General features: G+C 37.7%; 1 protein-coding gene across 1 annotated transcript in view; it reads left to right on the forward strand.

The window, feature by feature from the left end:
* Positions 1-16,016, forward strand: part of ARCN1 (archain 1) — a 29,716-nt gene that overhangs the window by 9,137 nt on the left and 4,563 nt on the right. The window contains exons 2-8 of the mRNA XM_061440507.1: positions 3,295-3,558; positions 4,039-4,218; positions 4,348-4,553; positions 5,391-5,555; positions 11,387-11,552; positions 13,874-14,021; positions 14,319-14,427. Of these exons, the coding sequence (XP_061296491.1) occupies positions 3,295-3,558; positions 4,039-4,218; positions 4,348-4,553; positions 5,391-5,555; positions 11,387-11,552; positions 13,874-14,021; positions 14,319-14,427 (1,238 nt within the window). The remainder of the gene's footprint in view (positions 1-3,294; positions 3,559-4,038; positions 4,219-4,347; positions 4,554-5,390; positions 5,556-11,386; positions 11,553-13,873; positions 14,022-14,318; positions 14,428-16,016) is intronic.

Here is a 16,016-nt window from a genome sequence, read left to right on the forward strand (position 1 = left end):
GGGTCAGGAAGATCCCCTGGAGAAGGGATAGGCTACCCACTTCAGTATTCTTGGGCTTCCCTGGTGGCTCAGATGGTAAAGAATCTGCCTGCAGTGCGGGAGAGCTGGGTTCTATCCCTGGGTCAGGAAGATCCCCTGAGGAGGGCATGGCAACCCACTCCAGTATTCTTGCCTGGAGAATCCCTGTGGACAGAGGAGCCTGGTGGGCTACAGTCCATGGGGTTGCAAAGAGTCGGACATGACTGAACGACTAAGCACACGTGTTGTACCAAGAATTATAGGAGTTCTTGCCCTTTTTTGAAGAAATCTTTATTTCACACTATTAAAGACATGAATGGGAACAATGTGGGGAATATAGTCTATAATTATGTAATATTTTTATATGGTAACAGATGGTGACTAGGTTAACATGGTGAACATTTTAAAATGTATAGAAATACAGAATAACTATGTTGTATACCAAAAACCAACATAGTGTTGTAGGTCAGTTATACTTTAAAAATAGCCAATACAATATTATAAAGCAATTATCCTCCAATTAAAAATAAATAAATTTAATCTTATTGTTAAAAAAATAAACTCATAGAAAAGAGATCAGATTTGTGGTCACCAGTGGCAGGGACTGGTGGGGGAGGGAGATTGGATGAAGGTAGTCAAAAAAGTGCAAACTTCTAGTTATAAGCTAAGTAAGTACTGGACATGCAGTGTACAATATGATCAGTATAACTAACAGTGCTGTATCATATATATATGAAAGTTGTTAAAAGAATCACATCACAAGGGAAAAGTTTTTTTTCTATTTCTTTTTGGCCATGCCAGGCGGCTTACAGGATCTTAGTTCCCTGAGTAGGGATCGAATTTGGGTCCTTTGTAGTGAAAGTGCAGAGTTCTAACCACTGGACCATGAGGGAATTCCGTTTTTTATATTTCTTTAATGTTCTACCTATATGAGATGACAGATGTTCACCAAACTTGTGATGTATATTAAGTCAAATCATCATGCTATATACCTTAAACTTTCAGTGCTGTATGTCAATTATATTTCAGTTAAACTGGAAGAAAAAAATAAAATGAAAGATGTGAAATCACCATATACACTTATAAGTTTATATGTTAATTCTGCCTCAATAAAGCTGAATTTTAAAAAAATTACATAGCAACAACAGCACCAAAATAATAAAGACATGGAGTGGAAGATTTCTTCTGAAAAGAATAGGTCATAACCTTGTTGCATTTTTATTCTTTTTGGGGGATCTTTTACTCCCCTCAGTATATCTTCTTGCCTCTTGCCTGGGTGATAACAGCAACCTCCCAAGTAGTTGTGATGGTGAATGATACATTTCTTAAGTACAAAACTCTTTATTTATTTTTTAAAATTATAAGTATTTTGGGGAAAGATGACTGTTCTGGGACTTTTAAGCGAGCTTATTTACCATTTTTAAAGTAATCAACTAATTTTTTTTTTTCAACTGTAATTTTTATACTCTCTACTTTTCCATATGTCTAAAATATCATCTTATATTTTTAAATATAAGATACAAAGATATATTTTTATATTTTATAAATACAAAAATATATTTTAGACATACAGGGGCTATTTTAGGGGCTTCCCTGGTATCTCAAGTGGTAAAGAACGCCTGTAATGCAGAAAACCCTGGTTCGATTCCTGGGTGGGGAAGATCCCCTGGAGAAGGGATAGGCTACTCACTCCAGTATTCTTGGGCTTCCTTGGTGGCTCAGAGAGTAAAGAATCTGCCTGCAATGTGGGAGACACTCCAGTATTCTTGCCTAGAGAATTCCCATGGACAGAGGAGCCTTGCGGACTGCAGTTCCTGGGGTCGCAAAGAATCGGGCACAACTGAGCGACTGAGCACACATGTTTTTAAAAGGATATAATTTACAAAGCAAGATTCTTCCTGAAAGTATTTATTTATGAAGTAGAGCTACTTTTTTTTTTTTAACTTTTGAATTCTATACTACATAACTTTATGCCAGCATAATTAAGGTAAGTTTCAACATAGAATTGATAGACTCAGGAGCATAAAATTGTATTACTCTCTTAAATGTGTTTCTTTCTAAACTTGCAGTTGTTATTTGGGAAATAGAGCAGTTGATAGGATTTATTCTTGAGATTTCATGTGAGAAAATGTGCACAATGTTCATGGGAAATAAATCAATCAGTAAAAATAAAGATCTGTTTGGTAGAGGAAAGTTATTTGTGCAAGATATAGATCAAACACTTTTTCACTATAAATTGTTTTTACCTAGCTGCTTGGACATAAGTGTGATAGTAACTATCTCCCAAATAATCTGATGACCTATCCTTGATGAATAAGGACATTATGTTCTCCTGTAATCACTGTAAAACTATATTGATGTTTTGAAACTAAAAGAATACTCAAATTGACTAACTTGTTTTTTTTCCAGCTGCTCACCTGTAGAGGAAAGATTTCTGTAAAACTGAGGAACCTGACCAATAGAATGTTAATATTTCAGAAATCGTATCCTAGTATTGAGGCTTCTGATATGTGTAAATAGTCTTTCTGTTACTTGTCCTTCCTTATAAACTTCTGGGTTCCTGCAATGAAGATACTGTTAACACTATACTTAATTTTCTTACTACTCTGCTAATGACATTTGGTCATATCTTCCTTGGTGCTTTGTTTTGTTTAATGAAATGCCAGACTCTGAAAAAAAGGCCGTTGGTCTTGATCATTGCCCAGTGTCAAAACCTGTGTGAAACATTGAGCCACTTAGTTTTTCCTTTTACAGATTGTTTGTGTGACTGGAGGTGAGTTAGTGTGGGTTAATCAAAGAGCAGAAGATAAATTTAGACTCACTAGATTGGTTCCATGTTTTAGGTAAAAATGAAAGGAAAGTTTTGGGGCCTTGTATAACTATTCAGCCTGCCTGATCAGACCTCTGTAGAAATTTGTTTTTCCTTGAATAAGTTTAAGCTATTTATGGGTCTGCCAAAGCAGAGAGCAATCCAGTTTTGAGTCACAGGGTACCGATTAATAATGTGTGTAGGCTTAGAAAAAATTATTTCTTTACTAAGTTTTTCTCTAGGTGTGTTATTGAAAAATAGGAGTAATAGCTTCATTTTCCTCTACTTCATCTTTATCTTATGAATGACATAGTGTAATTAAAAGAGCAATGAGGTAGAATCTGAAAGTCAGCATTCTAGTAGTAGTTATATCACTAAATAACTGAGTGTGGCATTCTACGGATCTGAAGATGTTGAGAAAACACATGTAAAAAAATGATTAGTACTTATTTACATGTTCCTTGCAGGTGCTGTTGGCAGCAGCAGTCTGTACAAAAGCAGGAAAAGCTATTGTTTCTCGACAGTTTGTAGAGATGACTCGAACTCGGATTGAGGGCTTGTTAGCAGCTTTTCCAAAGCTCATGAACACTGGAAAACAACATACATTTGTGGAAACAGAGAGTGTCAGATATGTTTACCAGCCTATGGAGAAATTGTACATGGTACTGATCACTACCAAAAACAGCAACATCTTAGAAGATCTGGAGACCCTAAGGCTCTTCTCAAGAGTGGTAAGAGTCCTGTAATATTGCATTAAGGTTTTTGGAGTTTAAGTTTTTGTGTGAAACTATTTTTTCCCCAAAGCAGCTGATGCTTATCATTTTGCGTGTTCTATGCACCTAGTCCCTGTCCCAGCATCTTATGTCACATCTCCTTTTACTGGATATCCTAAGACTGTAAATATTACAAAGGAGAGTATGAAAATTGCTCTTTTGTTTCCCAGTTCCTTAGCGGTAACTATAACCTGCCATTGTGGTTCTGACACTTGTTTGGCCATATTTTTAGATAATATTCTTTCGATGAAATTTGTTGATGTAGCCACACATCTGGCATACAAAGGCTTATGCCAGAGACTTGCTTAAAGAGTAGTGGAAGGAGCTAGTAAAGCGATTCAGGCATATTGAAATATATGTATTTTATAGGATAAGAATTGGAAAGCATAACTGCTGATACATTCTAAATATTTCTTTTCCATTGTTCCTCATGATTAGATTCCTGAATATTGCCGAGCCTTAGAAGAGAATGAAATATCTGAGCACTGTTTTGATTTGATTTTTGCATTTGACGAAATTGTTGCCTTGGGATACCGGGAGAATGTTAACCTGGCACAGATCAGAACCTTCACAGAAATGGATTCCCATGAGGAGAAGGTGTTCAGAGCAGTCAGAGAGGTAAATAGGGTCTTCTTTGAGACTGCTGGTTTGTGTCTTTCTTTTAGGCTTCTCTGTCTGACTTTCCTTTCTTTATTTACTAGTCTGGTCTGAATTCAAAGCTGCATCCAAGTATGTCTCTTTTCGTAGACTCAAGAGCGTGAAGCCAAGGCTGAGATGCGGCGTAAAGCAAAAGAATTACAGCAGGCCCGAAGAGATGCAGAGAGACAGGGCAAAAAAGCACCAGGATTTGGGGGCTTTGGAAGCTCCACAGTGTCTGGAGGCAGCACAACTTCTATGATCACAGAGACCATCATTGAAACTGACAAACCAAAAGTGGCACCCGCACCAGCCAGGTATAATCTAGTGTAATCACCTAGAGTACAGTTCTAGAATGGCAGATGAAGGCTATATGTGTGTATCTCAGAGCAATATCTGATTTCTAGGCAAACTATTAAATAATGAGTGCCTTGATAAAGTAAGTTGTAATATTAAATTTGGTTGCATATTGATAATATGGGGATAAGGGAGAAATTTGATGGCGGTGTTTTTCCTTTTGTGTGAAAGAGAGTTCTACAAATTTTACCTTGAAGCTCAATTTCCTATGAGAGTTGCCTTATATTGGAAGAAGAGTTATTTAACTGTTAAAGGGACACATACTTTTAATCTAGTGTTCATAAATGGATTTCAGGGAGAATCTAAACTACCTAAAGTTATATGAAAAAGTTTGTTTGTACATAAGTATATTTATCTGGATAGAAGGTACAAAGTTTTCCTCAGATCATACATGCTTATCAAAGTATACCTTTGGTCTTTGGGTACTTGAAGCTTATGTGGTTCTTTTGTTTGTTTGTTTTTCGGTCATGCCCCTATAGCATGCAAGATCTTAGTTCCCCAACCAGGGAGTGAACCTGTGAACCTGTGCCCTGCAGTGGAAGCACGGAATCCTAACTATTGGGCCAAAGAGAATCTCTGAACCTTACATGTTAATAGTGATCCAGCTGCCAGTTCAAACAAGAAATAGTTTAGTGGTCCACTAAACACTAGGAAACTTTAGTTTATCCCTTGAGGTATTCACATTTCTCTTAAAGAACAGCTTTAGGGAAAGCTTTAGTGATAGGGAATTATTAATTAGTTTTTAACTTTTTAAATCATGTGTGTATTTTTTTTTATTTTTGCATTCTTCCACTTAGACCTTCAGGCCCTAGCAAGGCTCTGAAACTGGGAGCCAAAGGAAAGGAAGTAGATAACTTCGTTGACAAATTGAAATCTGAAGGCGAAAATATCATATCCTCCAATATGGGCAAGCGTACCTCTGAAGCAACCAAAGTGCATGCTCCACCCATTAATATGGAGAGGTAAGTGGTGACTTGTTCAGTAGGAACAGACCACATGGTGTTAAAAATTTTTTTATCTCAATACTTTATAAATTCGTTTTGTGTTTTTTAATTTTTCCAGATATAAAAGACTTAAGAGTATATTCTAAACAGCAGGGTTCTACTGTATATTATGACACAGGGAACTACATTCAATATCCTGTGATAAACCATAATGGAAAGGAATATGAAAAAAATAAATATGTATAACTGAGTCACTTTGCTGTACAGTAGACATTAAACACAACATTGTAAATCAGCTACACTTCAGTAAAATTTTAGGTATGAACATGAGATATTCCCCCTCTGCCCTCTTCGAACCATGACTGGGGACTCTTAGCCTTCCGTTTTCTGTTTAGAACTTAACCTTTCTACCAACTCTGTGGTGGTTAAATTAAACAAAAAATAACTTTTCTTCATGCTTAGTTTATACTTTGTCTCTTAAAATGGACTTGAGTTGGAGTACTAGAACAGTGATTCACTCTGTACTATATTTTGGCATGTCTTTCTCTAATTAGGACAAAAATTATAAATATCTTTAGTAGCAAATGTGTTATTTTTGCTTTTTAAGTATTTAAAGCCAGTATAGAATATTTTGATTTGTCTCTTATCGCAGGACTATGGTACTGGTTGGTAACATTTTTAAGTGGTAGTTATCAAGTTCACACTTTCATGACTCAGATTTCTTGTCTTGAAGCCCAGACTTTCTACTGTTACTGATGATTTTGAGGTCAGGTGAAAGATGAGTCTGGGAGGATACCTCTATCAGGTGTGCTTCAAAGAGGAGTATTTTGTGTGTCTTATTTTATATGAAATGAACAGTGTTTTGTTGGGATAAATCTTTCAAATCACTGAAGTTCCTGTGTTATTCCTAGTTGTTGCTCTGAGGGAGACAGGTTTGACACTATTTTAATAAGGTGTTGGAGACTATCATGTACTAGAGAGAGCTTGAAACTCTTTTCTGAATGTTGGAATACTTATTGAGCATGGAGCAAATGCTTATGAAGGTAAATGACACCATGCATTGTCTTTAGATACATGTCTCTGTGGTCTTGAGTCTCATGCTTTTGTTTCTGGGAAGACTTAGAGGTTGGAACAGAATAAAGTAGGATGCCAGCACGGTTTTTTAAACCACTGAAGTTCACCCAGCTAAAACCTGTTTTAGTGAGGAATATGGATAGATTGTACTTAATAATGGCCCATAACAGCAGTACCTTTTATTTTACTTATTTTAAAAACTAGATTATACATTCATGTAGTTGTTCAAAAGTCAAAAGGTTCAAAGGATGTTGCACTAAAACTTCTTCCCACGCAGCCATTCAAGGTTCTCTCTTCAGATACAACTAGCATTAATTAGTTTTTGTGTGTATCTTCCAAGAGAGATAATATATGTATAGATGAATAAAAATATGGTATAATTTCTGTTTTTCTCTTGTTATACATAAGTGGTGGTGTACTTGACACATTTTCTACTTGCTTTTTTTCACTGCAGTTCAGTTGCTCAGTCATGTCCAATTCTTTGTGACCCCATGGACTGCAGCCTGCCAGGGCTCCCTGTCTATCACCAACTCCCGGAATTTACTCAGACTCATATCCATTGAATCAGTAATGCCATCCAACCATCTCATCCTCTGTTGTCCACTTCTCCTCCTGCTTTCAATCTTTCCCAGCATCAGTGTCTTTTCAAATGAGTCACTTCTTCACATCAGGTGGCCTAAGTATTGGAGTTTCAGCTTCAGGATCAGTCCTTCCAATGAACACCTAGGACTGATCTCCTTTAGGATGGACTGGTTGGATCTCCTTGCAGTCCAAGGGACTCTCAAGAGTCTTCTCCAACACCACAGTTCAAATGCATCAATTCTTCGGCGCTCAGCTTTCTTTATAGTCCAACTCTCACATCCACACATGACTACTGGAAAAACCATAGCTTTGACTAGACAGACCTTTTCGGCAAAGTTATGTCTCTTTTTAATACATTGTCTAGGTTGGTCCTAACTTTCCTTCCAAGGAGTAAGCGTCTTTTAAGTTCATGGCTGCAGTCACCATCTGCAGTGATCTTGGAGCCCAAAAAATTAAAGTCTGTCAGTGTTTCCATCGTTTACCCTTCTACGTGCCATGAAGTGATGGGACCGGATGCCATGATCTTAGTTTTCTTTTTTTTTTGATCTTAGTTTTCTGAACGTTGAGTTTTAAGCCAGCTTTTTCACTCTTCTCTTTCACTTTCATCTAGAGGCTCTTTAGTTCTTCTTCACTCTCTGCCATAAGGGTGGTGTTATCTGCATATCTGAGGTTATTGATATTTCTCCCGGCAATCTTGATTTCACCTTGTGCTTCATCCAACCCAGAGTCTCTCATGATGTACTTACTCTGCATAAAAGTTAAATAAGCAGGGTGACAATATCCAGACTTGACGTACTTCTTTCCGTATTTGTAACCAGTTTGTTGTATGATGTCCAGTTCTAATTGTTGCTTCTGGACAACAGATTTCTCAGGAGGCAGGTAAAGTGGTCTGGTATTCCCATCTTTTGAAGAATTTTCCAGTTTGTTGTGATCTACACAGTCAAAGGCTTTGGCATAATCAATAAAGCAGAAGTAGATTGTTTCTGGTATTCTCTTGCCTTTTCTATGATCCAGCGGATGTTGGCAATTTGATCTCTGGTTCCTTTGCCTTTTCTAAATCCAGCTTGAATATCTGGAAGTTCATGCTTCACATACTGTTAAAGCCTGGGTTGGAGAATTTTGAGCATTACTTCGCTAGTGTGTGAGATGAGTGCAGTTGTGCGATAGTTTGAACATTCTTTGGCATTGCCTTTCTTTGGAACTGAAATGAAAACTGACCTTTTCCAGTCCCACGGTCACTGCTGAGTTTTCCAAATTTGCTGGCATATTGAGTGCAGCACTTTCACAGCATCATCTTTTAGGATTTGAAATAGCTCAGCTGGAATTCCATCACCTCCACTAGCTTTGCTTGTAGTGATGCTTCCTAAGACCCACTTGACTTCACATTCCAGGATGTCTGGCTCTAGGTGAGTGATCGCATCATTGTGGTTATCTGGGTCATGAAGATCTTTTTTGTACACTTCTTCTGTGTATCCTTGCCACCTCTTCTTAATATCTGCTTCTGTTAGGTCCATACCATTTCTGTCCTTTATTTTGCCCATTTTTGCATGAAATGTTCCCTTGGTACCTCTCATTTTCTTGAAGAGATCTCTAGTCTTTCCCATTCTGTTGTTTTCCTCTATTCCTTTGCACTGATCACAGAGGAAGGCTTTCCTAACTCTCCTTGCTATTTTTTGGAACTCTACATTCAAATGGATACAGCTTTCCTTTTCTCCTTTGCCTTTAGCTTTTCTTCTTTTCACAGCTATTTGTAAGGCCTCCTCAGACAACCATTTTGCCTTTTTGAATTTCTTTTTCTTGGGGATGGTCTTGATCCCTGCCTCCTGTACAGTGTCATGAACCTCCATCCATAATTCTTCAGGCACTCTGTCTATCGCATCTAATTCCTTGAATCTATTTGTTACTTCCACTGTATAATCATAAGGGATTTGATTTAGGTCATACCTGAATGGTCTAGTGGTTTCCCCTACTTTCTTCAATTTAAGTATGAATTTGGCAATAAGGAGTTCATGATTGGAGCCACAGTCAGCTGCCAGTCTTGTTTTTGCTAACTGTATAAAGCTTTTCCATCTTTGGCTGCAAAGAATATAACCAATCTGATTTCGGTATTGACTATCTGGTGATGTCCATGTGTAGATCTTCTCTTGTGTTGTTGGAAGAGAGAGTGCTATGACCAGTGTGTTCTCTTCGCAAAACTCTGTTAGCCTTTGCCCTGCTTCATTTTGTACTCCGAGGACAAATTTGCCAGTTACTCCAGCTTTCTCTTGACTTCCTACTTTTTCATTCCAATCCCCTATGATGAAAAGGACATCTTTTTGGGGTGTTATAAGGAAATTTTTTCCTGTAATTAAGTGAAAAATCAGTTGATTACTGGGAGAAACATCAGTAACAGATACGCAGATGACACCACCCTTATGCAGAAAGCCAAGAAGAACTAAAGAGCCTCTTGATGAAAGTGAAAGAGGAGAGTGGCTTAAAACACAACATTCAAAAAACCAAGATCATGGCATCTGGTCCCATCACTTCATGGTGCATAGATGGGTAAATGATGGAAACAGTGACAGACTTTAATTTTCGGGGCTTCAAGATCACTGCAGATGGTGACTGCAGCCATGAAATGAAAGACGCTTGCTCCTTGGAAGAAAAGCTATGACCAACCTAGACAGCGTATTAAAAAGCAGAGACATTACTTTGCCGACAAAGGTCCGTCTAGTCAACGCTGTGGTTTTTCCAGTGGTCATGTATGGATGTGAGAGTTGGACTGTGAAGAAAGCTGAGCGCCGAAGATTTGATGCTTTTGAACTGTGGTGTTGGAGAAGACTCTTGAGAGTCCCTTGGACTGCAGGGAGGTTCAGCCAGTCCATCCTAAAGGAGATCAGTCCTGGGTGTTCATTGGAAGGACTGATCCTGAAGCTGAAACTCCAATACTTAGGCCACCTGATGTGAAGAAGTGACTCATTTGAAAAGACCCTGATGCTGGGAAAGATTGAAAGCAGGAGGAGAAGTGGACAACAGAGGATGAGATGGTTGGATGGCGTCACCGACTTAATGGACATGAGTTTGAGCAAGCTCCAGGTGTTGGTGTTGGACAGGGAAGCCTGGCGTGCTGCAGTCCATGGAGTTGCAAAGAGTTGGACACGACTTAGCAACTGAACTGAACGGATAAATTTATGAAGTTAATGACAGAGCTGTGGTTATGTGAGAGAATATCGTATTCTCACAAAGTACATTCTGAAAAATGTTTAGGGGTAAGGGACCATGATGTGTATGATCTGCGTGTAAATAATTCAGGAGAAAAAGTAAAATATAGTTACATAGAGATGCAAATGATCAAACAAATGGGATAAAATATTAGCAATAGATAAAAAAGTATACATATATTCCTGTTACCATTTTAATTTTTTTTTTTCTTTTTTGGCCACACCATGCAACGTGTGAAAACTTAGTTCCCTGACCAGGGATTGAACCCACTCCCTGTGGGTGCAGCATCTTAACCACTGGACCACCACAAAAGTCTCTGATTTTTTAATTTTTGATATTATTTTCAAATAAAAAACTTTGTCAGTTGTTCCTCTTTTTCTTGTAATTGCTCAGTATTCATTTTGTCGACATACTTTTATGTATTTAAGTCGTCCTCCTAGTGATAGACATTTGTTTCTAAACTTGATATTGCAAACAGTTTTTCAGTGAATAACATACATTGTTTTGTACAGGTGCAGACTTATCTGTACAATGAAGAATCACTAAACCTAAGGATATAATGCTTTATTTTATTTTCTATAGTGATAAAGTATTCTTTTCCTTTTTTAAAAAATTGAAATGTAGTTGATTTACAGTGTTGTATTCATTTCTGTTGTACAGCAGAGTGACTCAGTTATGCATATATAGATATAGGAATTCTTTTCTATTATGGTTTATCCTGGGAGATTGGATATAGTTCCCTGTGCTATACAGCAGGACCTTGCTTTTTATCCATTCTAAATGTAATAGTTTGGCGTACAGCAACAAAGACCCAAAGCAATCAAAAATAAATTTTTAACAAAATGTAATAGTTTGTATAATGCTATAAATTTTGATACATATGGCAGCAACACCTTAAAACAAGTTGCTGGTGGCTAATCAACATTAAGCCCCAGAGAAAGGGAATTCTGGTTTTTACCTTTCTGAACAAATTCATTTTTCTTTCTCTACAGTGTGCACATGAAGATTGAGGAAAAGATCACATTAACCTGTGGCCGAGATGGAGGATTACAGAACATGGAGCTGCACGGCATGATCATGCTTAGGATCTCAGATGATAAATTTGGCCGAATTCGTCTTCATGTGGAAAATGAAGACAAGAAAGGAGTACAGCTACAGGTGCATAGAGGCTTTTAATAAGGGATTATTAAGGTTTTGTCTACTTAGCACAGTCTTGTTCAGCTGGAGTTCCTGTATGAACCATAGAACACAGATGATTATTTATTTTATGTAACCAGTACCATTCTAAATGCATAGGAAAAAAGTTAATCTGTTGTCTACAGTGGATGCCTTGAGTCGATAAATGCCTTCCCAAGCCGGTTGTGAGTGATTGACAGCAGCTGTATTAGTATGGCCTTTTAATATTGAAATTGAGTGAAAGGTCATTTTGAAATCTAATAAATGACTTCATACTCACAGAGGTACAAAGAGATGCTTATCTGTTACTATTATGCAAAAGTAAATTCATTTAGGATTTTGCTTGAAGTATAGTTAAAGAAACAACAAGTTTTAAAACTTAATGGGCAGGTATTTTATTAAAACAAATTATGACACTGCACATTCTGCTACTCTATAAACTGCCAGTGCTTGTTTTGTTAGCTGAAGGGTAGTATCTAATGGTATATTCGAAATGTACATAGAATTCTTAAAAATAAGTATGTTCCACCTATGTGGCTTCTTTCTAAGAAGGCTTTATAACAGTTGTTCTTGTTACATTTTATTTACTTATTTTCAAAAATTTTATTTATTGATGGTTTGGCTGAGTCTTTGTTGCTGCATAGGCTGCTCTCTAGCTATGGTGTGCAGGCTTCTCATTGCAGTGGCTTCTTTTGTTTCACAGTATAGGCTCTAGGTCCACGAGCTTCAGTAGTTGAGGCTTCCAGGCTCTAGGAAATAGCCTCAATAGTTTTGGTGCACAGGCTCAACAGTTGTAGCTCACGGGCTTAGTTGCTTCGTGGCATGTGGGATCTTCCCAAATCAGGGATTGGTCACCTGCATTGGCAGGTGGATTCTTTACCATTGAGCCACAGAAGTCCTGTCTTATTTTATTTTTAAAAAATTTTGGCCACGCTGTGTGGAGTTTGGGATCTTAGTTCCCTGACCAGGTATCAAACCCACCTCCTCTCCATTAGAAGTGTAGAGTCTTAACCACTGGTCCACCAAGGAAGATTGTTATATTTTATTTAGATAGTTGATCTTACATCTCTTGTCACAAGAACAAAGCCTTTTCAGAGAAGAAGATGATTTTGTCTGCTTTTTTCCCTCCTTCATAGTTCAGTTCAGTTCAGCTCAGTCGTGTTCAACTCTTTGCGACCCCATGCACTGCGGCGTGCCAGGCTTCCCTGTCCATCACCAACTCCCAGAGCTTGACAAACTCGTCCATCAAGTCAGTGATGCCATCCAACCATCTCATCCTCTGTCATCCCCTTCTCCTCCTGCCTTCAGTCTTTCCCAGCATCAAGGTCTTTTCAAATGAGTCACTTCTTCGCATCAGGTGGCCAAAGTATTGGAGTTTCAGCATCAGTCCTTCCAATGAATATTCAGGACTGATTTCCTTTAGGAATGACTGGTTGGATCTCACTGCAGTCCAAGAGACTCTCAAGAGTCTTTTCCAACACCACAGTTGAAAAGCATAACCAACACACAATTGTCTTTTGGAAGTAGTGCTTATATTATTTGACAGTAGCATTGCTGGCTTGTAAAGTGTATGTAGTCATCAATCCAAAAGTTTCTTCTTTTCCCTTTTTTCCCCTAATATGACTTCTTTAAAAAAGATTGGTCCATCTTATTTGGCCTGAGTTTGAGCAACTTTAGCTCTCTACACAAAATTGCAAGTAAACTTGGCACAGAGCTTTTCCCTCTCCTTCGTTAGTGTAAGGTGAGCACTACTGTGTGACAAAGACAGCGGATCAAGCTCTGACCCTGCTCTTCTATTTGGCAAGCTTGGCCTCACCATGAGGCTGCTCCCCCTAAAGTATTTTTGTAAAGGACTTGGCTGATGGTCTTTTAACTTTTTCAGTTACAAAATTACTAACTTGTTACTTACAAACAAAATGGTTAGAGTAAAAATTACTTTATTGCTATTTTTAAATGTCTTAAATCTTTAGAAGTCTTTCAGGGACCTCCCTGTTGGTTCAGTAGTTAAGATTCCACCTTCCAATGCAGGGGATGTGGGTTTGATCCCTGGTGGGAGAACTAAGATCCCATGTGCTGTGGGGTTGCTAAGCCTGCTCACCGCAGTGAAGACCCAGTGCAGTCAAAATTTTTTAAAACACAGTCTTTGAAGAAGGGAAATCTTTCTTCAAAATCAAAAATAATTGGAATTTTTTAGGCACCCTATTTTAGATGTTTAGATTATGGGCCATGTAAGACCAAAAGGAATTTATTTCCTGTCTTGTCATGTCTGAACCTCAGAAATTTTCTTTCCTTTCTCATTTCAGACCCATCCAAATGTGGATAAAAAACTTTTCACTGCAGAATCTCTAATTGGTTTGAAGAATCCAGAGAAGTCATTTCCAGTCAACAGTGATGTAGGGGTGCTAAAGTGGAGACTACAGACCACAGAGGAATCTTTTATTCCACTGACAAGTAAGTGCCTCTGGCCAGTCCTGCTAAGCTAGTCTGCACTGAGAATTAGAAATAGCCCTGACTTGTGCACTTTTATCCTTATTGCCGTAATTCTTTTTGACAAAATGACCTTTTAAAATGGACTGTATTTTAATGATTAGATTTAATTTTTAATATCTTTAATTTTGAAACCATTGTTTCCAATAGTTTACATTAGAATGTTTTAGGGCTTGCTGGTATCAGTTTTGATTTGCAGTCTTAACTTTGCTTCATTCTTTTCCTAATGTTCTAGTATACTTGCTTTGCTTTTGTCTTCAGTTAATTGCTGGCCCTCAGAAAGTGGAAATGGTTGTGATGTCAACATAGAATATGAGCTACAAGAAGATAATTTAGAACTGAATGATGTGGTTATCACCATTCCACTCCCGTAAGTTCCCCACATAATCACTTTTTCTCTAGTGAGCTTATAGAACTAGTCTTTTAGAACTCAGTTTTGGAGGCCACACTTAGCTGACTGTCCATGCTAAGATATATAAGATACAAAGGCCAGTTGTGAAAGAAGCTTGGTACAAAAGACTGCATACTAACTGTATGATTCCATGTATAAGACATTCTGAAAAGGTAATACTCTTGGGAGAGAAATCAGGCATTTGACTGCAGAGGAGCACAAGGAAACTTTGGAGATGATGGAAATATTCTGTGACTTGATTGTAATGTGCTTACAAGCTACATTTGTCAAAATGTATACAACTGTATACTTTTGAAGGAGTGCATATTACTGACTTTAAAGCCAAACATACAAAGCTGGTTGTAGTTCTAAAGCTGTGTTTTCAGATGTTGGTCTTCAGTTTGTTCCTGTAGTAATGAAGGTTTCCAGAAGGAGGAGCCAGTTCTCTGTTTTGTTTTGCAACTCTTAAAGAAGAAATTGAGTCTGTCAGACTGAATTCTTCTTTTTTCACCTTCTTTGCTAAGTTACCAGCTAAAGATGAGAGTATGATTTCAGGGTACTATTTTGGTGAAACAAGATATTTGCATTAGTTTCAGAAAGTTTTCTAACAACTTCATTGAGGTATGGTTGACATGCAATAAACTATATATGTTGAAATTGTACAATTGGATAAGTTTTGACCTATATGCACCTGTGAAACCATGATCACAATTAAAATAACAAAAAATCCATCACCCCCAGAAGTTTAGTTCCAGTAAGTTTTGATGTATGCTTAAATGGCATACTTTCTAGGATCACCTAGAAATACTCTACTTTATCTCCTCACTAGCATTTCTAGTGACTGAACTATTATTATTTCACCATTGAATCCCTGCTCCTCTCCTCTGCCTCTCAGCATCCCCATGATTAAGTATAGGCCTTAATAATGAATACCTAGTAAGTATATTCTTAGTGTGTTTTTACTATTAAATTGCCCAGTTATTATTACAGAGAAAATGGTTCTAATTTAATATGCAGGTTTATTCAAATTAATTTTAAATTAATTTGTAGTTTGATTCAGGTCTTGACATGGCCAGGTCTGGTTTTAGTCATTCTTATTTCCATTTTTTAAAATATGAGTTATTACCAGTGTCCCCCTTAATGGGCTAATCATCTTAATTCTTCACAGCTTGGTTTTTGTTTCGGAACAGTAGATGTCTGCCTTGAACCGTCCTGAGACTTGGGCGTTGGTGACAGGTGTGGGTTTTATTTTGTCAAGATTTATTTTGTGAGACTATTTTTAGGATGCCACAAGTTTTGGGCCTCTCCATCTACCCTATAATTGTGGTTATGGTGGTTTCCTGTGTCTTAGTTCAATTTTGCAACAGTCTCCAGAAGAGACCCTTGGACAGCACTTTACCCTTTTGTCTAGAACTGATCAAATTAGAGCTCAGAACCAGAATGGGAACAAGGGCAAAGGGAAGAAACATACATACAACTGGGACCATAAAAGAGTTAATTGTGTTATCTCACCCTTTATCAAAGTTTTTCTGGTCTCCCTTATTTACGGAGCCCCTAATGCAAACATT

This window comes from Bos javanicus, chromosome 15, assembly GCF_032452875.1.
Source record: "Bos javanicus breed banteng chromosome 15, ARS-OSU_banteng_1.0, whole genome shotgun sequence".
NCBI lineage: Eukaryota > Metazoa > Chordata > Mammalia > Artiodactyla > Bovidae > Bos > Bos javanicus.